The 25,253-nt window shown below is 31.6% G+C and overlaps 1 protein-coding gene across 3 annotated transcripts; it reads left to right on the top strand.

Moving 5' to 3' along the window:
• Window positions 1-43: 43 nt before the first annotated feature.
• On the top strand, window positions 44-23,405 carry LOC134692595 (protein DEK-like). 3 transcript variants are annotated; one of them, XM_063553063.1, is made up of 12 exons: window positions 44-213; window positions 1,938-2,259; window positions 3,168-3,326; window positions 5,157-5,233; window positions 12,799-12,893; window positions 13,562-13,716; window positions 14,381-14,601; window positions 17,530-17,635; window positions 18,212-18,291; window positions 19,780-19,863; window positions 20,855-20,923; window positions 22,452-23,405. In XM_063553063.1, exons 1-12 carry the CDS (start codon window positions 169-171, stop codon window positions 22,461-22,463), a joined length of 1,425 nt encoding a protein of 474 aa, XP_063409133.1. In that variant the 5' UTR covers window positions 44-168; the 3' UTR covers window positions 22,464-23,405. The 3 variants fall into 3 exon arrangements, with proteins under 3 accessions (XP_063409133.1, XP_063409126.1, XP_063409142.1); XM_063553056.1 differs by having other exon boundaries at window positions 14,381-14,607; XM_063553072.1 differs by having other exon boundaries at window positions 186-413; window positions 14,381-14,607.
• Window positions 23,406-25,253: the final 1,848 nt, after the last annotated feature.

The raw sequence follows: 25,253 nt of genomic DNA, 5'->3' as shown, positions 1-25,253 counted from the left end.
AATAATTTCATTAATGAAAAGGTAAGTTCTAGAGAAAGACTTTTTCAACGAATCAAAACGTCCTTCTTATTTCTGTTCGTTGACCCGAACTTTATAAAGAAAGTTTTCCATTGGATGCAGGTGCCCTCAACGCCATTTGCCGCCATTTGAAAGTTTGAACACAAAGCCATGTCGGATTCTGAAGATAAATCTGTACCTTCTCCCAAAATAGAGGTTAAATAACATAGTGCATTTCAACTTACCTAATGATATTTTTTACATTTATGCACAAAAATCGTAAAATGCAGCTTATTAAGACCTCTTGCGACAGGGTAACTTTCCTGCATTCGCTGTGTCTCGAGAACGTTTATACCCTTAGACCACTGTAAACAGAGGACTTTTCTTCTATTCAGGCTATATTTCATGCATTTTAAGTAAATATTTCATCTTACAGATTAGTCTTTATTATGATTATACTTAAAATCCAGGATTGGCTCTTAATTTTCCAGTAGGCTAGGGAAGCAGGTCTGTTTGCTCCAAAATCACATCAAGTCATTTGCTTATAACTTTTTTACCTGTCTGCACTGTGTTGTGTTCAATATCTTAGTGGCTACGTAAATTTTTGTCTACTGGACGAGAATCTAGCCTAGCTGCTATCAATATCTATGTTGCAGTTACTGAGTTAGGCTAGCTACACGTTAAATAGTCTTAAATCTATGTAGCCGCTACGATATTGAAAACAACCCAGGTATTGGTTTCATTTTGCTTATTAAAGATATTTCGCACTTTAAATTTTTGCCCAACACATATGCCCTAATTTTACTCAAATAGTGTGAACCAACTTATTTTCATGGATACATGTACTTTAGCGTTTAGCTCTTTCTAGTCCTCGCTGAGATTAAATATTATGATTTTGTAGTTAACTTTATGTAGTTGAATAAGGAGAGATCCATGTTTACATATCCACATTCTTTTTTTACTCTCAAAAGTCATGAAATTTAGTTGGTTTACAGTAACTGAATTATTAGACCTATAAATGTAAGCAAATTATTACACTAGTATAACTTCACATTTACATGTATGCCATTGTACACTTTTTACAGAAATTTATACAAAAGATCATATGCATGTGTTTTTATTTTCTTATTTTTCTTTCGCAATAGAAAATATCACTATACATTTATATATAAATAATCCATTAAACTTAAAAAGTTGCTTAATAGGGGAACCTGATTATAATCAATTTACTACTTATTTGTTAAGGATAATTAAAGCAGATGATTTAGAACCATGAGCAACACAATTCCTATTAATATGGTCCAAATACTAGTAATAGACCAGCACTTCATCACCTATGAGTGTTAGAGAGCTGTACAAGTGCCATCTTAAAAAGCTGGTTATGTTAAGCATAAGAGACAGTCCACAGCAGAGAATACCAAAACATCAAGTGGAGGGTTGCAGAAATGCCATCAATACATCAAGTGGGTGGTTGCAGAAATGCCGTCTGAAGAAAAAATATATATACAATGATACAGCAATGTCAATATAAAATTCATAAAGATATATACGATGAGTCTTGGACAAAGAGAGAGAGTAGAAAGAAAAGAATGAAGAAAATGAAGAGTTCGTTGAAATGCTGGGACAGTACTATTTCCGAAAAGAAAGTCGAAACCTCAGAAGATTTAAAAACTTTCTTTGGTGACAATCACAGTGTTCCATTATTTAATTAAACATACAATCTTTATGTTCTATCACTCTTTATAAAATTGTCATGTCGTATGTCAATTTTATTATGCATATATATGGGACACCTCCATTAATTTAAATATATATAAAAAAAAAAGCAAATGTAAATCAGGAAATATATGCACTATAGGGACAGAAGAATTCAGTCTTATAAACTGAAGTCTTATAATATTTTTATTATTTTCTAATATCATGTTTTTTTTTAATAATAGGACAAGAAGGAAGAAGAAATGGATCAAGAAAGTGATAATGAAAATTCTCGTGTGAATGGAAGTGATAGTAGCGAGGATAAAGATAACAGTAAAAATAAGACTGAAAAAACAGAAAAACAAGACACTGTAGAATCTAAAAAAGAGGATTCCTCAGAAAGTAAATCTGAAAAGACTGAAATAAATGATAATTCAGAGGAAATGGAAACAGATAGTCCTAAAAAATCTACCAAAAAAACTGAGGAGACTAAAAGTAAAAAGAAAAAAGAAGTAAAGAAAGAAGATGAGGAAGATGAGGAAGATGATGAAGATTCAGAACCAAAATGTATACGGTTATTTATACTTTACAATTTCTCTTAAAACAAGTATATCTAAATAGTGTTACAAAAATAATTACAATTTTTGCATGCCAGTTGGATACATTTGTAGTGATTTGTTCTAGTTCTGATAATTAATGTCAATAGATTTTTGTGTTACTTTGAGTCCACCACAGAAATTGAACAACTAGAAATAACAGATATAACACATTATGTTTTGGTTTGTGTCTCTTGTCTGTTCATTTGTCCCTTATCAGGTTTAATAAGTTATTGCCCTTTCATGGTAATATGTTTCAATTATTGTTCTCATGTGATTTGTGCTATTGATAATTTAAGATCTGAAAAAGTGTATCTAATATAAAATAAAAAAAATGTAGATAAAGTGGGAACAGTAAAATTTAATACCTATCTACAAGAGAGGATCAACAAATGAGTTGTATTGGCACAGCAGCATACATAATTTATTATAAACATTTTAACTCCAAAATAAAACTATCTGTTCATGTATATGTACAGAGATGTTATTTTGCCTGATAAGACCAAAATGAATTATGTACATGTATACATGTCTTTAATTTGTCTTTAAAATATAGGGTTATTGCATGAATATTGGGGAATATCGTCCCAAGTAGAATTTTATATTCCCCAATATTCATGCAATAACCCTTTTATTGTATAGCAATATAATATTTGAAAGTAAAAGTTGGTTTGAACTATCATTGTTGACTCATTAATTTTGAAGATATATTGAACTAGTGCTATAAATCCTCAAAATCCATGATGTCATTAACAACAAAATCTAAGTTTAAACCAATATATATGTGCAATATAAAATTCTACTCGGGACAATATTCATGCAATAACCCTTTAATATTCTAATAATGCATTTCATTTATATTGTAACATTCCTTTTTAGTGGGTTTATTAGAACAGCCAGTAGTAATAGAATCTGGGAAAAGAGAGAAAAGGAAAGTAGAAAGACTAAGTATGACAGAAGCTTATAACACTCCAAATCAACCTAAAGAAGTAGATATACCTGAGGGTGTTGGAGAGAAATTGGGAGATATTCCAAGAGGTAAAGTGTATATAGAGTATTTATTATTTGTTTAATGTAAATGATATGACTGTATGCTTATCACAATGATATGAACTCATTCTGATATTTGATACATATATTTGTAGTTTTGTACGCAGATTTTCCTAGTTTTTTGATGAAGCTGAAGTCCAATCAACTTGAAACTTAGTAAACATGTTCCTTATGATATGACCTTCCTAATTTTTAAGCCAAATTAGACTTTTTACCCAATTTCGCAGTCCATGGAACATGGAAATGATAATGCAAGTGGGCCATCCAAGTACTTAGGACACATTCTTGTTTTATGCTAGCTGACCTAAAAAGGCAGCAATCAAAAACACAAAACACATTGAAGAACATAGAAGATAATTGTTTATACAGTACATTCCGGTTATTTGCATAGCCTGTTTGTCAGACGAAATTATGCAATAAAGCGGAGTATGCTTATATCCGAAATGCCAAATTACGGAGTCAAATAACATCGATAGTGCAGATCAGCAAAGAAGAAAGATGAACGTCCACAGTCCACTTACAACATATTGAATGCTTAGTTATTCTAATAAAAGTTATTTGTCTACTGTAATACATTTTATTTCATTGTGTATTCTTTTAATAAAGTTTATAAACACATTTTGTTTTAGTTTATTTATGTACCGACTTTTCCTTTACCTGAGATACAAAAATAAAATTGTTCTAAAAATAGATTTGTTTCTATTACCCGGATGTACAAATTAAATTGTTACGCTTTGTTTAAAATAAACTGTTTAACGATACTATACAGTTTATAATCATTGTAAACAATAATTGTGCTATGAACTGCCTTTGATATTCAGTATTTACTTATAACACAGTGATGTAACGCTGTTACTTTAACATCGTTAGTTTCGTATATGCAAAGGTGATGGACGGGTTATTTGCTTGACACGAGTGTTGAAAGTGAGAAAATATAAAAATCAGAAGTTAATTTTCTTTTAAAAAAATATTAAAAAGGAAAGATTGATGTATAAAATTCTTCAACCATATATAAATGCCCTGTAATATTTAACATAAATGTAGATCACCCAAGCTGAATTACGAAATTACACATTGGATAATGATCGATAATTAGCAGGCGTTAATGTTTTAAAAATTCACCCAAAATATAATCTATGAACAATGTTTGAAATCCAATCAATAATTAACACCTTTTGAGATAGAAGATTATAGAATGGTTGTGTTTTTACAACAATCAGCTGATATGACATTTTTATGACCTCGAGGCTTAAAATAGAATATGGGAAACTTTACCTGTGTACACATCGAGGCCTTTTCTATAATCATATAAACACGAAAGATACTGTTTTAAAACTTTATTTGAATAACACACAAGTAAATGTGAAATAATATTGAAAATTATGATGCATTCAAGAAAAATATACTTACCAAATTGCCGTTTCCGGTCAAATATCTCGTCAGTTTTTAACTGAGCATATCTAGCTGGCGATTATTTTCTATGCAATAAACCGAAATGCCACTTGTAAGGCTATGCATATAACCGGACAATTTAACATTAGGTGAATGGGAAATGGTTTTGTGCAGGAGAAAAGTATGCAATTAACCGAATTATGCTATTAAGCGGTATGCAATTAAGTGGAATCGACTGTACTACATACCAATTTTGACAATGTTAACTTACTCTTGACTGATTTCATGGTCAATCTTAGTTATTATTTGCATTTTGATGAGATATTTGAAACCTAGAAATAAGTTTGACATATTATTCATTCAAAATTAATTTTATAATAATTTCCTTACTGTATTTTAGTATTTACATTTTTGATTTGTTTTTAGTGGAGTTTCAGATAAACAAATTTAAAGCTGAAGATCTGAAGACATTACATCGGGTTTTATTTGGAAAAATTACAGCTGTAAGTATTACACATGATGAATCTTAGTTTTTGGAATTTTGCATTTTAGTTATGCATGCAGTTTTACAGGGTAATGAGGATTCATTTGATTTCAGTTTTTCATAATTCTGCATACAACCTAAAAGAAAGTTGAATTTGTTGAACATTTCTCATGGCTCCTGAAAATCACATTACTTGTTTTATATATATACAGTACAGGTAGGGACTTATTTTTATGGAAGCCTTAATCCGTCTAGATGTCAGACTGGTCGGACAGTTGTCCCAGAGTAATAAACACCTGCTGTGCAATATCCAAGTGGAAGGTCGTAAATCAATCTGTACCAGCTTGATTAGAATTAAATTTTACCTGTACAGATATATTTGTATTTATGGAGAATAGATAAATGTAAAATATTGTTTTGTATTCAAAGAGAAAGAATTGAAATTAAAATTAAATATAAGAATTTAAATTAAAAATTAAATATTTAGAATTAAAATTAAAATTTAATATCATGAATGTGGGATTTTTTTTTTATAATTTGAAAATGAAATAAAGCAGTTTTTAACAATATATTGTGTTGCCAATTATTATAATAGTTTTGTGCCAATAAACTATTTTGTATTTGCATTTGTATTTGTAAACCGTAAATATTTCATCTAATTCAAAATAATAAGCCTAATAACAACCAAGACTGTTTTCAATCGAAGTTTAAATCAAATTGTTGAGACATCAATCCCGTAAATTATACGAGTTTTCATTGATGGTTATAATATCCCCCCCCCTTTTTAACGTCCTGTTCCTTTATAAGTTATTATTAGAAACACAATTTTAAGTATAAGGCCAACATATCGTATTTATAAAATATGTATAGGCATTGTGAATAAAGTTAATTTCCTTTTGATACAACTTTCCCCGTCGGAGCCTCTACATCAAATCACACCTGTCAATCATTTCTCGCAAGTAAAACATTTTGGTCAGACAGATCACTCGTGCTTTCTATTTTGACACATTTCCCGTTAATCTCTTTGAAAGTCAAACAATTGGTTTCTTTAAATACAATATTTATAACGCCGTGATCATATTTCGATTCCTGTTTTTTTATTTAACAAAAAAATGTTGACATTCGAGATATTGGCTTTCTATTTTCATGTCTCAGTCGACTCTTATGAAAATCGCCGGTGTTTTTATTATAAATATATTTTACGAAATCGATACACGAAAATCAAAATTTAACCTTATATAGTTTATTGAATAAAAGCACATTTATACCCCAATAGGGTTGAAGGCTTGTCGTACTATTCATGATCGGCTGTGTTTACTTTTTCGTCATACTTCTAGTCATTCTATAGCTCGCGCAGTCCGTAAGAATTTTTAAATCAAAGTTGTATTATTTCTGAAGTTTAAAGGAGTTCTCCAAAGTAGAATATTTAAATGGGAATCCGGGAAATGACTGATAAAAATAAAACAAAAAATAGTTAAAGAAGACTAAATCTTGTTTTGATTTTACATGTATGTAAATCGATTAAATTTCTATTCTGGTCAATCGACCAAGAGCCTCAAAACTAACGCACAATACTGTCAATCATTCCACATCAAATTTAATCATGAATGGATTTTCCCACGGTCGTTCAGTAAGGTCACCTGAGTTTACTGTTACAACATTTCCCGCCATATAAAAATCTCGTGCAGTGGACAAAATCGATCTTTAACATCTTTTATTAGCCATCAATAATATTGTGAGTGGAGTCAAGTTAAAGTTCAACCACGTGCACATGCTGTTGATCACTTATATGTGTATCATGGAATTATCTTTTCACGGCAAATTTTTCTTAACAAATTGCTGTTAAAAATATATAACATACAAGTTTCCTTTTTTACATGGATTGTGCGTAAATTAATATTACGCAATTAATTTAAGTTTGGGATTTTGGGATTAACACTTTCGGGATCTGGGAATTCTTTTTTTCGCGATGTCGGGATTTTGATTTATTTAAATTCGGGACCTTGGGACTTCGTGTTTTTAAGCTTGGGATTTCGAGATCCGGACCCTATTTACCCCCTACCCCCAAATGCAGATCAATTATATAAATTTCGCATAATGAACAAACACGGAAATCTTAAAATAAACTTATATGTCCGGGAAGAATCAATATCTTCTTCTAGTGTTATTTTTTGCATTCTATTTTATTGATACATCTCCCAACTTTGAAGTTTCGGACAATAAATTGTTTACAGTAAAAAGTAAAAACTACAAAGAATCAGCAAGCTACTAAATAATATACAGGTATTGCTCACTGTAATTATTTTTTTTTTATCTCGGAACTGACCCAACACAGACTGAATATTAAATACATTTTTAGCTTTCTGCTAATGGATTTACGAGTAAAACAAAAATAACCGTAAGCTTCCAGAAAGAGAATAGATGTAAAAATATTTATGTTTGAAATTTTATGCAAACAAATAAGAAACAGATACACAAAAAAACAAAAAATAAACAACAAAGAACATAGAACAAATATAATTTTGAGGAACAAATTAGAAAATAAATAGCATTTGAAATATAAAAACTATAATAAAAAAATAGGCTATTTTTATTAAAACAAAGTTTTCTCCAGTACTTCACCTGTAAAAATATTTTATGTCAAAAACGATGTAATCAATAAAGTGACTCTGTACCATTGTACTTTGGTTTACGAGAATAAAGATATATACTGATCATGAGAGGTTAAAATTACAGGTAACCTGATTCTGAAATCAGTGAACCGTAATTCTAGCAGCACAGATTAAGATGAAAGGACAAATATATTGCCAATCACACCTGGATTTGTTGATTAATGACCATACTACCTACCATAAAAATGTCGGATTATTCATATCCGACTAGACGGATTAAGACATCCATAAAAATAAGTCCCTACCCGTACTGTATATGCTCTTGTGTTTTGAAGACTTCTTAGGCTGGGGATGAGTTCAGTATAGCTTTTAATGAGCTGGAACCTTACTTTGGCAATTACATCATATACTTATTTAATCTACTTTAAAAAAAAAAAAAAGCTTCTTTAGAATAAAAAAAAGATTAAATATAAAAAGTTTACTTTTTTTACAATTACATGTTCATTTTAAATTCTTATTTAATCCACATAAACAAACAACTGGTTTACATTTTTGTCCTTATATAAAACAGTCATATTTAAGACCTGTCTGTCTATTCAAGTTTAAGTTTTTATATCACATCAGTGTTTTCCCTAGGCTATTCATGCATTGCGGTACCGCTACCCATAAAATTTCGACCGCCATGCGTTTATCATACCCGCTATGCATCCCGCTATGTTTGAAATTTTTGTTATCTTATAATAGGAAGTGACAATTGACAAAACTCTACAGGTGTTTCAACCTCACTGGACTGATAATTGATCATAATGAGATGCAACGCTCTAATTTTACAACCACGTTGATTAGATAGAACAACATTCAAGACTTCGATTGCATAATAGAAATCAGGAGTTCAAATTGTTTTAACATTGATAAATATTATAGCCTGATACAGCTTCCAAATATCCTTCCTTGAAAAAATAAAAAGTAAACCTTTTGCAGTATATATTTTATGTTTTGAATCATAATTAAGTCTGACCGAAATATTTATATCAAACACAGTTGATTAGTTGTAACAGAGAATACACATCATTGGGTTGAAACATGATGTAACTTTGACCTCTGTGGCAGAGTTCAAAAAATTTATGGGTCACTGAATATTCACAATTCAGATCGAGTTTTTTTATGTAAAAAATTATATTATTTTTCAAACTGATCTTTCAAACTAGTTTTAATCCATAAGAAAGTAAAAACATCGCTTGACTGTACCTTAAGTTAAATATCTATTATATCCAAATTAAATTAATTAAAGGTGTTATCCATGATTACAAATTGAATGCTTTGTTTACAATTGTTGAAAGCCATGTGCTATTTGGCGGGGAAATTCGGGAAACCCCTTTTTAATAGGAATCGGTTACATTTCATTGTTATTTATAGACAGTAGGAATTTCATTTTGGAAATCATTTTTATTAACTGCTAAGTCAAAAAGATTTATTCATGAAAAATTATTTCTTAGGGTGAAACTGATAATACTTTTTTTTATTAAAATAATTTACATCTAGGGGTATGAAAAGGGGGCTGTTATTTTTTAATTTTTAGCTCACCTGGCCCGAAGGGCCAAGTGAGCTTTTCTCATCACTTGGCGTCCGTCGTCGCCGTCCGTCGTCGTTAACTTTTACAAAAATCTTCTCCTCTGAAACTACTGGGCCAAATCAAACCAAACTTGGCCACAATCATCATTGGGGTATCTAGTTTAAAAAATGTGTGGCGTGACCCGGTCAACCAACCAAGATGGCCGCCACGGCTAAAAATAGAACATAGGGGTAAAATGCAGTTTTTGGCTTATAACTCAAAAACCAAAGCATTTAGAGCAAATCTGACATGGGATAAAAATGTTTATCAGGTCAAGATCTATCTGCCCTAAAATTTTCAGATGAATCGGTCAATTGGTTGTTGGGTTGCTGCCCCTGAATTGGTAATTTTGAGGAAATTTTGCTGTTTTTGGTTATTATATGTATCTTGAATATTATTATAGATAGAGATAAATTGTAAACAGCAATAATGTTCAGCAAAGTAAGATCTACAAATAAGTCAACATGACCAAAATGGTCAGTTGACCCGTTTAGGAGTTATTGCCCTTTATAGTCAATTTTTAACCATTTTTCGTAAATTAAAGTAATCTTTTACAAAAATCTTCTCCTCTGAAACTACTTGGCCAAATTAATCCAAACTTGGCCACAATCATCTTTGGGGTATCTAGTTTAAAAAATGTGTGGCGTGACCTGGTCAACCAACCAAGATGGCCGCCACCGCTAAAAATAGAACATAGGGGTAAAATGCAGTTTTTGGCTTATAACTCAAAAACCAAAGCATTTTGAGGAAATCTGACATGGGATAAAAATGTTTATCAGGTCAAGAACTATCTGCCCTGAAATTTTCAGATGAATCGGTCAATCGGTTGTTGGGTTGCTGCCCCTGAATTGGTAATTTTGAGGAAATTTTGCTGTTTTTGGTTATTATCTTGAATATTATTATAGATAGAGATAAATTGTAAACAGCAATAATGTTCAGCAAAGTAAGATCTACAAATAAGTCAACATGACCAAAATGGTCAGTTGACCCCTTTAGGAGTTATTGCCCTTTATAGTCGATATTTAACCATTTTTCATAAATCTAAGTAATCTTTTACAAAATCTCCACTGAAACTACTAGGCCACAATCATCTTTGGGGTATCTAGTTTGAAAAATGTGTCCGATGACCTGGCCATTCAACCAAGATGGCCGCCACGGCTAAAAATAGAACATAGGGGTAAAATGCAGTTTTTTGCTTATAACTATGAAACCAAAGCATCTAGAGCAAATCTGACAAGAAGTTAAATTGTTAATCAAGTCAATATCTATCTGCCCTGAATTTTTCAGATGAATTGGACAACTGGTTTGTTGGGTTGCTGCCCTCCAATTGGTAATTTTTAAAGAAATTTTGCCGTTTTTGGTTATCTTGAATACTATTATAGATAGCGATAAACTGTAAACAGCAATAATGTTCAGCAAAGTAAGATCTACAAATAAGTCAACATGACCTAAATGGTCAATTGACCCCTTAAGGAGTTATTGCCCTTTATAGTCAATTTTTAACAATTTTCATTAATTTGGTAAATTTATGTAAATTTTTACCAAATATAGTTCTCTGTTACTAATGGGCAAAGTTCATGATAGATATAATTGTAAGAAGCAAAATCTTTCAGTAAAGTAAGAACTTCAAACACATCACCATCACCAAAATACAATTTTGTCATGAATCCATTTGTGTCCTTTGTTTAATATGCACATAGACCAAGGTGAGCGACACAGGCTCTTTAGAGCCTCTAGTTTTTAGCTCACCTGGCCCAAAGGGCCAAGTGAGCTTTTCTCATCACTTGGCGTCCGGCGTCGTCGTCCGTCGTCGTCCGTCGTCCTGCGTCCGTCGTCGTTAACTTTTACAAAAATCTTCTCCTCTGAAACTGCTGGGCCAAATTAATCCAAACTTGGCCATAATCATCATTGGGGTATCTAGTTTAAAAATTGTGTCCGGTGACCCCGCCAACCAACCAAGATGGCCGCCACGGCTAAAAATAGAACATAGGGGTAAAATGCAGTTTTTGGCTTATAACTCAAAAACCAAAGCATTTAGAGCAAATCTGATGTGGGGTAAAAATGTTCATCAGGTCAAGATCTAACTGCCCTGAAATTTTCAGATGAATCGGACAACCTGTTGTTGGGTTGCTGCCCCTGAATTGGTAATTTTAGGGAAATTTTGCTGTTTTTTGTTATTATCTTGAATATTATTATAGATAGAGATAAACTGTAAACAGCAATAATGTTCAGCAAAGTAAAATCTACAAATAAGTCAACATAACCAAAATGGTCAGTTGACCACTTTAGGAGTTATTGTCCTTTATAGTCAATTTTTAACCATTTTTCGTAAATCTTGGTAATCTTTTACAAAAATCTTCTCCTCTGAAACTACCAGGCCAAATTTAACGAAACTTGGCCACAATCATCATTGGGGTATCTAGTTTAAAAATTGTGTGGCGTGACCTGGCCAACCAACAAAGATGGCCGCCATGGCTAAAAATAGAACATAGGGGTAAAATGCAGTTTTTTGCTTATAACTCAAAAACCAAAGCATTTAGAGCAAATCTAACGAGGGGGTAAAATTGTTAATCAGGTCAAGATCTATTTGCCATGAAATTTTCAGATGGATTGGACAAACTGCTGTTAGGTTGCTGCCCCTGAATTAGTCATTTTAAGGAAATTTTGCCGTTTTTTGTTATTATCTTGAATATTATTATAGATAGAGATAAACTGTAAAGGGAAACAATGTACAGCAAAGTAAGACCTAAAAATAAGTCAACATGACCTAAATGGTCAATTGACCCCATAAGGAGTTATTGCCCTTTATAGTCAATTTTTAACAATTTTCATAAAATTTGTAAATTTTAACTAACATTTTCCACTGAAGCTCTTAGGCCAAGTTCAATATAGATAGAATGATTGTAAGCAGCAATAATGTTCAGTAAAGTAAGATATACAAACACATCACCATCACCAAAACACAATTTTGTCATGAATTCAAATGCGTCCTTTGTTTAATATTCACATAGACCAAGGTGAGCGACACAGGCTCTTTGGAGCCTCTAGTTTAATAATATTACAAATATATTAAGTTCACCAGTCTGAAAATACATGGTTAAAGCTGAAACAAGCTACATGTATAAGGTATTTCAAACATATGTTTTTGGCTTTTATATAAGAACATTCCAGACTACATTTCACTAGTGTAATAAAATTAATTCTACAAAGCAACGCAGGGCTCTGCATTGCACAATCATCTTAGACCCACCATGCATCAAGAATTTTCTAGGGAAGACACTGCACGTGATGATGGAATAGTACATCCATCATGAGTTATGAAGTGTTTGCTGAAATATTATGATTCTTTATATTATACAGGCAACAAAAGTGAAGAAAAATATACGACTATTTACTGGATTTGAATTTAAGAAAGATGACAAAGAATATAAAAAGAGACGAGATATGCTCCTTAAGTAAGTATGCATTATGATATGAAACCTATTCTTTTCAGCACTTTTATCTTTTATTTGCCTACTGCTGATGTCAATTTTTGCCAGTACAAGCAGATTTTTACCTCATAAATTAAAAGTTGTCTTTTATTGTACACATTAATATTTTTCAATCTGTTGAAGAGATGAAAAGATGTCGTGGTACCTCCTGAAAATCTTTTACAATATTCATATCACATTATTTCTATCCTTTACTTGAAAGTTGTACTTTGAGAGACAACAGTTTCTTCTACGCTGTACTTTGAGAGACAACTGTTTCTTCTGCCTAAATGTATACATTGTATTTAGTATTATTATTTACACATACAGACCAATATTATATAAACAATCAAAACAACAAAATGTATTATATTATAATTACAAAATGTATTTTATTGTGGGACCCTCCATTTTTCAACAGTAATGTTGGCACCCCTAAAGTAAAGGAAGGCCGAATTTTTAAGAAAGGACCAACTTGAAATTAAAAGGAGTTGAAAACTAATAGATGTTAGACATTTAACATAGTAATCTTGTTTCATTAATTGAGAAACATTTACAAATAAGCAAAAAAGTATCTTTAAAAAAATGTTTTTAGTGTTTTATTCCATTAACCTAAAATTTAAGCCTGATAATATTCTTTTTTTAATTTTCAGTCGAAATTTTCATATGCCCATGTTGAAAGTTGTTTGTGAAGTACTAGATTTAGAAAAGAAAGGAACAAAAGATGAAGTAGCTGAAAGAGTAATGGCTTTTTGTATGGAACCAAAATCCACAGGGAAAAAAGTACCACAGTCAAAGAAGCGAAAACGTATGATATTATTTAGAATATTGTGTAGAATTTTTTCATTAATCATTCCTTGTTACGTTATGCAAAATAGATACAGATTGTCCACCCTCAGGTGCTAACAAATACCATTAAGACTTGTGTTGTCTTCTTATTAGGGCCCACATTGAGGATGAAGAAACCCCATAGTTTGTAAGAGAATGCTGTAAAAACATAATTTTGATTTAAACAGATTGCTTATTTTAAGAAACATTTTTGTACTAAGATTTCAACAAAAAATATTATATTTAGAATTACAAGTTATTCCAAATGCTTTCTCAGCATCGAAATCTGTAGTCAGCCTTATTCAAAATGACCACCAAATTAGTAAATATTTAAAGCAGGGGATTGACTTGGCTTTTAATGCCTCAATTCAGTTATTGTCTCTGTTACCTTAACTTATGACATGACTCAATTCTTGAATCACAAGACAGAATGATATCTAACTTGACAGTTCTGTTCTGAAGTTTAGTTTCTTATGATGCTGATCTTAATTTTCAATGGGCCCTCAAGAGAGATAAAAATTTACATTCAAATACTTAAAACCTTAAGAATCAGTATATGCATTAGAGAAAGAAACTTTATGTACTTTACAAGTTACTTTCTCTATTAAATGCATATACTGATTCTTAAGTTAAATTAATTTAAGGATCAGAAACAAAAGGAAAAGGTGACAAGAAAAAAACCAAGAAAGACAGTAAATCTTCTAAGAAAAAGAAATCAAAAGAAAAAGTGAAAGGGTCAGATGATGAAGATGATGAGGAGGAGGAGGAAGAAGAGAAATCAGAGGAAGAGGAGGTCGATGATGAGGAGGAAGAAGAAGAAAAAGAAGAAAGTGAGGAAGAAGAGGTGGAGGAGGAACCTGAAGAGGTAAAAGTGAGAATTACAGTTAAGGATGTACATTGAACTTAGGTGTAATTTTAAAGAATCGAGAATTGAAAATTCATACTCGAGGTCGAAAGAGCATTCATTAGTAAAAGAACATAATAAGCTAAAAACATTGTTAGATTCTGGAGCTCTTTTTGAGATATATGAGTTTTAAAAGTGGTGGGAAAAGGCTTACTCTGGCTTTGGTATTAGTTGGGTCTGAAATAGAAAAAAATCTGACCATCTATAATCTGCTTTTTTTAGCTCACCTGGCCCGAAGGGCCAAGTGAGCTTTTCTCATCACTTGGCGTCCTTCGTCCGTCGTCGTCGTCCGGCGTTTACTTTTACAAAAATCTTCTCCTCTGAAACTACTGGGCCAAATTTAACCAAACTTGGCCACAATCATCATTGAGGTATCTAGTTTGAAAATTGTGTCCGATGACCTTGCCAACCAACCAAGATGGCCGCCATGGCTAAAAATAGAACATAGGGGTAAAATGCAGTTTTTGGCTTATAACTCAAAAACCAAAGCATTTAGAGCAAATCTGACATGGAGTAAATTTGTTTATCAGGTTAAGATCTATCTGCCTTGAAATTTTCAGATGAATCTGACATTCCGTTGTTAGGTTGCTGCCCCTGAATCAGTAGTTTTAAGGAAATTTTGCTGTTTTTGGTTATTATCTTGAATATTATTATAGATAGAGAAAAACTGTAAACAGCAATAATGTTCAGCAAAGTAAGATCTACAAATAAGTCAACATGACCAAAATGGTCAGTTGACCACTGTAGGAGTTATTGCCCTTTATAGTCAATTTTTAACCATTTTACGTAAATCTTAGTTATCTTTTAGAAAATCTTCTCCTCTGAAACTACTGGGCCAAATTAATTGAAACTTGGCCACAATCATCTTTGGGGTATCTAGTATAAAAATTGTGTCCGGTAACTTGGCCAACTAACCAAGATGGCGGCCATGGCTAAAAATAGAACATGGGAGTAAAATGCAGTTTTTGGCTTATAACCCAAGAAACAAAGCATTAAGAGCAAATCTGACAGAGTTGAAATTGTTGATCAGGTCAAGATCTATCTGCCCAGGAATTTTCAGATGAATTGGATCATCGGTTGTTAGGTTGCTGCCCCTAAATTGGTAATTTTGAGGAAATTTTGCTGTTTTTTTGTTATTATCTTGAATATTATTATAGATAGAGATAAACTGTAAACAGCAATAATGTACAGTAAAGTAAGAACTAAAAATGAGTCAACATGACCAAAATAGTCAATTGACCCCCTGAGGAGTTATTGCCCTTCATAGTCATTTTTTAACAATTTTCACAAAATTTGTAGATTTTCACTAACATTTTCCACAGAAACTACTGTTATAGATAGAGATAATTGTAAGCAGTAAAAATGTTTAGTAAAGTAAGATCTTCAAACACATCACCATCACCAAAACACAATTTTGTCATGAATTCATTTGTGTACAATGTTTAATATTAACATAGACCAAGGTGAGCGACACAGGCTCTTTAGAGCCTCTAGTTTTGGTAAATGGCCTTTTATGAGATATTGAAGTCTTATATTTTAAAAAAAGTGTTATGGGGCAAAATACTTTACCTTGTATCGTAGGGAAAAAACAAGGAGTAAGAAAATCTAACACAAATTCTAGAACCTCACCTAAGTAGATCCCCAATACTATCGAGAGTGGATCTACCAGAGGAATTATAAATCCTCTTGTACATATGAGCTTACAATTGATGGGATGGGATAATTAAGAAATAATTTATGGGGGCTTGAATATATCGTGATTTTACCACAGGTTGACCTTTATGACAAATATTTTACCCTGAGCAATAGCCAGGGGTAAAATATCAGCATAAAACAACCTGTAGTAAAATCATGATATATTCAAGACTCCATGAATTATTTTGATTCTAATAGGACAAATACGGCAATACTTTTGGATCGAAGTGCTCTAGGTGGAGGCAAATATTTGCCGTTCCCATAAATAAACGCAGTATTAAATTGGCGTTAAAGAAAGGAGTTAACTGAATTAGTTACATGCTTAAACTATTTAAAATAAGGTATTTGGATAGTTTTGGATGAATTTAAATGATAATTTACTTATACGTCTTAAATGTATATTAAAAAATGGCTTATAACTCATTTTAGCATCGTTGGTTTACGTTTCCTTGTTGTGATGATTTTTGGTTTCACAAGGGTGTATTTTCCTGTAAATGATTACATTCTGATGGCAACGTTCTATGATGTCGGGTAACTCATTCATAAAAAAGCAATTGACATGGGAGTACGATCGGAACAACCCAAACAATATATTCATATTTTACCACGGGTGTGAACTCAAAGCGTTCGAAGGACGTCATGTTAGAATGTCAGATATATGTTATTATTTGATATAAAAAAAATTAACAAACTGTATGAGCAGTGGTAGAAAACTTCATGAGATCCTTAATATATCCAAATTTAGGGAGTGGGTGGTTTACTACATTCACCTTGTTCATTTGTCTGTCTGTCTAAGTTAGGTTAAAGTTTTAGATTGGGGTTAATGTGGATTCATTTTTTTGTGGGTATGAATTTACCTGGAATTTGTTTTTGAGGTTTTGTCAATCTCTGCATACAAGGCTTTTCATTCGTTGAACATTTGAAATTGTTTTGTCTGTACTCAAAATATCCATGAAATTGATATCAAGAGAATAGTAATGAATCCATTAGTTTGTGGTCACATTTACTAGAAACTTAGTACACTTGTTTATTACAAAGTGAATTGTTACATATAAATGCCTCAAACAAACCAGATTTACCACAATTTTCACAGTAAGCAAGCTAGCTTGTGTATGCTCTTATCAATTGTTTCATAACAACACAAAAAATTATTAGATATCATTAGTGTATCTATTAGCTTTTTATCAAAATCAGGCACCTAAAAAGAAAAAAGCAAAGAAAGAAACCCCTGCAAAGAAACCAGCTCCAGCTAAAAAGGAAACAAAGAAAAAAGAAAAACCTACACCTCAAAAGAAAAAAGGTATGTGTACTTTGGGATTAAAAGGAAAAGCTGTTGATATAAGCAATTCAAGTAAGTTCTCAAATCAGAGGATCAGATATATATAAAGTAGGCAAGATGTTTATTATTTTCCCATTTGTCAAATTGGAAGATGACTTCAAAGGAGGGGTGGGGAACTGACTACATATCTTAGACAGTGAGGTTTAAAACGAGATTAGATTTTTGACAGGATTTATGCCTCTTGGAAATGAAAATTAAACAATATAAGAGCTTGCAATCCTACATTTCTTGTCAGATTTATTGCATAACATATCCAGGTTATTTTAGCTCCCAACATAATCCTCAAGTATGTGCTAAGTATAAACCTTTGAAATATTATGAAAATATGGAGATTTCTTGTTTTAAGGTTTACATAAGCATTGTTCAGGTTACCTAAAGAATCTATGCACTTTAATTGGAAATTTTATGTATTTATTGCTCTTGGAAAATAAAGGAATGTGATGGAGTTTGAAAAATAAAAATATTTTCCTTTTATATCTGTTACAAAATCATTTTCTAACTTTGAATATGTGATACTAACTGATTTTCCTATTTAAGAATCAGAATCAGAAGAGGAAAGTGAACAGAGTTCAGATGATGAAGAACCACTTGTTAAAAAAGCACCTTCAGCTCCAACAGTAAGTTTTAAATCTTTGCCTTTTTAATGAAAAAATCACCATGTTGTGCTGGGCACAGGACGTTTGCGCTTTTTTACCTGTAAAACGATAGGACATTTGCGCTTCAAATAGTATGGACATTTGCGCTTTTAATTTTGATTCACCTGTATTAAATTGATCGGACATTTGCGCTTTTTACCTATAGTCGACTACCTATAATCTTAATGAAAAGTTATCATTACGTAAATAAATTTAACTTATATTTGTCATTAGTTTGTTCACATTTACACAGTCTTGATCATGGATTTTTAAAGTTATGGTTGATGTTAGAAATTTATTTCCATCAGCTCTCTTGAAGTGCTGCCGTTTCAATCTGTCCCAAGCCTGGTGGAGAAAAATTCAAGCATTATGACTCTCTAAAGAATACAAGGAATGTACAACTGAAGTGGGAAGGAGAAATTCGATTATTTATTTGAGATGTGGGCTAAGTACCAATCAGGACAGATAACAAGAGCAAAATTTGTTCACTCATTGGGCTTCAAATATCAAGCTAAAACTGACCTGTAATTGTGATGACAGTACTTGATTTTATTTTATTAAGACTGTTTACTTTAAGCTGTACATATACTTTTAAACACATATCAACAATGTGCTATGAAATGAATTTTAAACGTTTAAAGCCCGGATAAAAGAGGAGGGAAGTCATAGATATATATATATAAAAAAGCGCAAATGTCCTATGTAAAAAGCGCAAATGTCCATTTTTAAAAAGCGCAAATGTCCTATGTTTTGAAGCGCAAGTGTCCACTAAAAAAAGCGCAAATGTCCTATGAAAAAGCGCAAACGTCCCGTGCCGGTTGTGCTGGTAGTTAAATGGTCCCTGTCAAAAGTTTCATATTTCCATTGCTGTTAAAATAGAAATTGTAAATAAGATTCAAATGCTAGACCATCAGTTGTCATCTGTTTCTGATGTTACGAACTATCTTTGCATTTTATTGTAGACATTTGATAGAGAAAAGCTTGTGTGTTTTTCCAATATCACATCTGTATCAACCTAAAACACCAATATAATCCCATGGGAGGGATTTAATTAGTTGAGGGTTGATATAGTTTGTGTTTAAAAAAGCTGTATCATATACACCGCATTATATACATGATATGTACTTCAAATGAACCTCAATTTAAAGCCTTTGCAATCGTGAATGATATTGATGATGTGACATCATTTAGATTAGGGATGTAATTTTAAAAGCCTTTACAACCAGGACCATTTTTAATATTTGTTTAAAAAGATTTGACTAAACTTTAATAAAAGAACAACTTAGATTGCTGATACAAAACACTTCAAAAAAGTATTTAAAGTTCTTGAATTTGTTATTAAAAGCCAACAATTCAAAATTTTGAATTAATGAAAAGAATGGGGATTACCTGATATGAAGAGTAAGACCAATACTGTCCACTGTATTTAGAATAAAAATTTAATACTAACTAAATATTTTTTCTTTACAGAATGATGAATTAAAGAAATTAGTGAAGAAAATTTTAGATGGGGCCAATTTAGAACAGGTTACAATGAAAACTGTAGTAAAACAGGTAATTAGATATCTCAAAGGTATATGTTAGGATACACAGCTCATCTGTATGTATGAAAATAATGGATCACAATTGTAGACTAGGAATCTGATGTACAGTAGTTGTTGTTTGTTTATGTAATATATACATGTTTCTCGTTTCTGGTTTTGTTTACATAGATTATACCGTTGGTTTTCCCGTTTGAATGGTTTTACACTAGTAATTTTGGGGCCCTTTATAGCTTGTTGTTCGGTGTGAGCCAAGGCTCCGTGTTGAAGGCTGTACTTTAACCTATAATGGTTTACTTTTTAAATTGTTATTTGGATGGAGAGTTGTCTCATTGGCACTCACACCACATCTTCCTACATATCTACATCTGAAACATTTAAAAGAGTTTGACAGATAGATTCTTTCAATATTTGTTACTGTAAAATAGTCAGGTCAACTATATTTGTTAACCTTATGAATGTGCATGTATGTATGATCTGGTTCATATGAACTTAAATTTATTTTCTTGAATCGTTGACAATGGAAAGTAATTTAGAGGTTTAGCATAAATTTAGTCATAAGCAGGAAAGCCAAGTTTAAAAACAAGATACAACTTGTTGAAATACAGTAACTATTACACTTTTCAGTGAAATTATTAGACTAGAAACATCAACACAAGTTTTTGATGGTCTTTGTTATAGATGGAAAGCTTTTTATCTTTTTTTACACAGTTAGATTTTTTTTTTATATTATAGCATCCTTATAAACTTTGAAGAGCCCATGTCACTTGCAGTAATTACAGATTATTTTTTTTAGAATTATTAGACTGCCATGGAGAGCTCCAACAGTAAATGAAATATTTTGTATTGAGATAAGAATGAGAAACCATTTTAATCTTTTGAATTCAGTTCTTCATGTTTAGCCTTCGTTATAATTTATACCAGTAAATAATTATACTCACTTCATTTCAAGTATTTGTATGTAATCCAAAACACAATATACATTTTGCTGATTTCTGTTTTAGGTTTATGATAAATTTCCAACTTTTGATCTGTCAGATAGGAAACAATTCATTAAAAGCACAGTAAAACAGGTATGTATATTTTTTAATTTTTCTTGTCTGTGCATTCCTTCCCTTTCTTCATCCTGTATCAGGGTCAAGTTTGGGTTAAAAGTAGTATATCATAAACATATGATCACATTAAAATGAAACAAAGTGTACATGTTCTGTTCATTTTGATTAAACGTTTAGAAAATACATATTTGGTTCTGTCAGACTAAGATATAATTGCTTCTGAACATTCCATGGTGTCCACCACTCATAAAACCAGTTAAGTATTTAATCAAAACTAGTTCAACTATTTGTTGATTAAGTGCAATGGATACCTTTTTCATCATACTCAAAATATTCAGTGGTTTAGACACAGTGGTGTGAAACATAAAAAGAACTATAACGACTCAATTTGAATAATCAATTTCATGTATTGCTTTACCATACATTTGATCACCTGGTCAACATTGGTGGTTATCATCTATCAGGCTTGTCTTCTGTTTATTGTTGATACATCTTCCTATCAAAGTTGAAAATATCCATATTATATGATTCAATTGATGATGTTCCATGAACTGAAATGGCCACCATTTGAATAAACTAACAGAACATAGTTATATTAATAATGCATATTTGAAACACATATAAGTGAATAGGCATTATGATATCCCATTTCTTACAGGATCAAAGAAATGATGTTATTAATACTTAAATGCCATTCCCTGAAAATATTATTGAAGAAATTCTGCTTTATTTTTTTTATTATGCCCCATTTATGGTCATTATGTTTTCTGGTCTGTGCTTTAGTCTGTATATCCTGTTTCAGGTTAAAGTTTTTGATGAAGTTCAAGTCAACTTGAAACTTGGTACACATGTTCCCTATGATATGATCTTTCTAATGCAAGCCAAAATTAGAGATTTCCCCCCATTTTCACATCCATTGAACATAGAAAATGATAGTGCAGATGGGGCAAACGTGTACTAGGGACACTTCTTGTTTTTCAATGTATTAAGTTTTGACAAGGTTCTTGAAAGTTTGAAAGGGAACCATATTGACAAGATTCTAGCAAAGATAGTTCCCTTTTAAACTGCATTAGTTGCTCAATCCTTATAGTTAAATGCAGAAAATAGAAATGTTTTCACACAAGAAAAACTGAGTTTTATTTTAATGACTAATAAACATTCATCCCTCCTTAGGCCAAATAAAATAATATGTGTGTTTCCTGTTTCCTCTTTGAAAAAAATAGGGTAGGTAGGTAGGGATTTTTTTTTATTTTACCATTTTTTTTTTTACATTGAGTCTATGGGAGAGAAATCTTGACTTTAACAGTGCTTATTGAAAAATGACCAAAAACACTTTAGGGTAGGCCATTTCTAAGCTTAAAATATAGGGTAGGTAGGGAAACAGGAAACACACATGCTTTTTTATTTGGCCTTACCATTTCATTAACAGCATTGAAAGAGCTTCCAAAATTTGGTTGTTATAACACCTAAAATTATTGTTTACAGGATAGACTATAGCTCAGATATGTATATATTCACATTTTATTTTGGTATTTTTTTCTTTCAGTTTTTATCGTGAAACAGTGAAGATTGTTCATACATCACAATTCATCAAAGAGAGAAATAACACTGAAGAGGATTGAACTGAGGGGGCAGCAAACTCTGTAAATTTGTGCTATACATTTAGCTTTTATTGTATCATCTGTTGTTTTTAACCAATGTTTTATCATCATCAGCTTATCATTCTCGTTCATCATTTTACTCATTCATGTCATTGTGTCACCAATTATTCATTGTATAGAAGAAACATGAATCAAATTACCATGTCTTAAAGGCAAAGTATGATTATCTTAGCTGGAAAATTCTAATCATGTGACCAGGGCAATATTGATCATGTGGTACCAGCAATTGTGTAGTACTTTTGTATAAAAAAATGTATGTGTGTTATTCATAATTTTGTATGTAAGAACCATCTGTTCATTTTAAGTAAAACCTATTAAATAGATATTGACAAGCAAGTTTTGAACTTTGAAATAAAAGAATGTTTCAAATCGTTTACTGAATAAAAACGAAATAAAAGATTTTTTTGTAAGTTTCAATTGTAAGTTTAAAATTTTGTTGCCTATTTGGAATGTAGTAAATTTTATAAAACATGTGAAAAGGACTTGCATTCTATTAAAATAAAATGTTTATTTTGCTAAATAATTATAGAATGTGAAAAAGTTTGTAAAACATAAGAAAAACATATTGAAACCTTTATAGAAAGAGGTAAAACTATTTTAAAGAAATGAAAAGAAAAATTTTATTAAGAAAAAGTAAGGTAAAAAGTTATGATTTGACACAAGATATAAAAAAAGTTTTTATGCAATTTTATTGTAATGTGGAAGTAAAAGTTTTATTGTCAAAAGATGTTATTTTTTTTTATATGTACTGACAATAATATTGATTTTAAACTAGAAGAAAAGTCAGGATAATTGTTAATTTAAAACCTACATGTTAAATAAATTATATAAATAGAAAATGTGTATTTTATGCCTTTCTAGCTCGTTACATATTGCCATGACTAGATGCTTCAACTTTTTATATCCATCTAGGGTTGTAGACTTTTATCCATCTTTATACATTTAACAGCCAGGTTTCTGTTCTGAATGTGACCAACCGAATTAGATTAATAACAGATTTGTTATAACATGAGCAACACGACAGGTGCCACATGTGGAACAGGATCTGCCTACCCTCTGAAGTACCCGAGATCACCCCTAGTTTTTGGTGGGGTTTGTGTTTCTTATTCTTTAGTTTTCTATGTTGTTTCATGTGTACTATTGTTTGTTTGTTTTTTCATTTTTAGCCATGGCGTCAGTTTATTTTCTTTTTGGTCTTAATTCAAAAGCTGTGTATTGCAACCAAATTAGTATTATCACGGGTATTATTAGGAAAATACCTATATTGATATTGAGGACATTAAGTCTAGTTTCATGTCTAATGGTTATCCATGACTTCATTTCATGCATCTTCCCTTGCAAATGGTTATGATCCAGTCCCCTCCTCTCCACCCTTGGTTTAGGCCAATATTTGTGAAAACAATGTTGCACCATTTATTGGTTGATAAAAGTCACACTTGTTCCGAAAATACATTATTTTGTTGTACTTGAACTCTCTAGTGCAGAGGTGTAAAAATAGTAGTGTCTAGAGTTCACAAGATTTGTTGCACAATGAGCATGTGACCATTATTTATCTACATTTATCAGCTGAATTTCTTTTAAGACATATTTGTTAGATGGGATTCACTTAACGTAAACCTCGATTTTATCGACCATCAAAAAGTAACCACTGAATTACAGGCTCCTAACTTGGGATAGGCACATACAAAATATTGTTTGGTTAATCATGTTTGCTTTGCTAAACCCTCTCCATAACCTGGGACAGTGGTGTTAAGGTACAACAGAAATTTCATACCTTTCACCTGACCTCATCCTCATTTCTTGAATCGGTGAACAAGGTTTAGTTTGGATGGTCAAGTCCATATCTTAGATGCTATAAATATAGATGATAGTTCAGGCAACGATATTACAAAAACTGTTCAGCCATTATATTTAATGTACCAGTACATATTTCCGCCCAAGGTGACGTCATTGACAACACAACGTCGAAAATAGACATGCACAAAAGTTGGAACATTATGTTCCGGCGATAATCTCAACAATAACCAATAGGTCTAGCATGTTTGGTGTATGGAAGGACTGGCAGGTGTCATCTGACCTTAACCTCATTTTCATGCTTCAGTGGTTATAGTTATGTGTTTTGGTTTGTTTTCTTATACAATAAATAATGGTATGAGACAACTCTCCCATCCAAGTAACAATTTATAAAAGTAAACCATCATAGGTCAAGGTACAGCCTTGAAGCCTTTACTCACACTGAACAGCAAGCTATAAAGAACCCCCAAAATTACTTGTGTAAAACCATTCAAACGGGGAAAATCAATGGTCTAATCTATATAAAAAACAAGTAACGAGAAACACTTGTGAACCAAATCAACAAACGACAACTACTAAACATATATGTTCTCTTCCTATATGTATATATATATAAAGGTATCAAACATTTATGATGTACATTAACAGACTGTAACCACTTAACATTAGATTCCTGACTTGGGATAGGTGTAAACATTTGCAGCGGATTTAACGTTTTAATGGTACCAAACCTCCCATTTCTGAAACAATAGAATAACATCACAACATAGAAAGACACACTATAAAATATCAATTGGAAGGCTCAACTCAATAAAAAAAACTGCAATAACACACAATGAATAAACAGTATGCAATAGGTCTACTATATTTGGTGTATGAAATGACTGTAAGGT

This window comes from Mytilus trossulus, chromosome 1 (genome assembly GCF_036588685.1).
Source record: "Mytilus trossulus isolate FHL-02 chromosome 1, PNRI_Mtr1.1.1.hap1, whole genome shotgun sequence".
Taxonomy (NCBI): domain Eukaryota; kingdom Metazoa; phylum Mollusca; class Bivalvia; order Mytilida; family Mytilidae; genus Mytilus; species Mytilus trossulus.
This window is presented reverse-complemented; position numbering and strand designations above follow the sequence as displayed.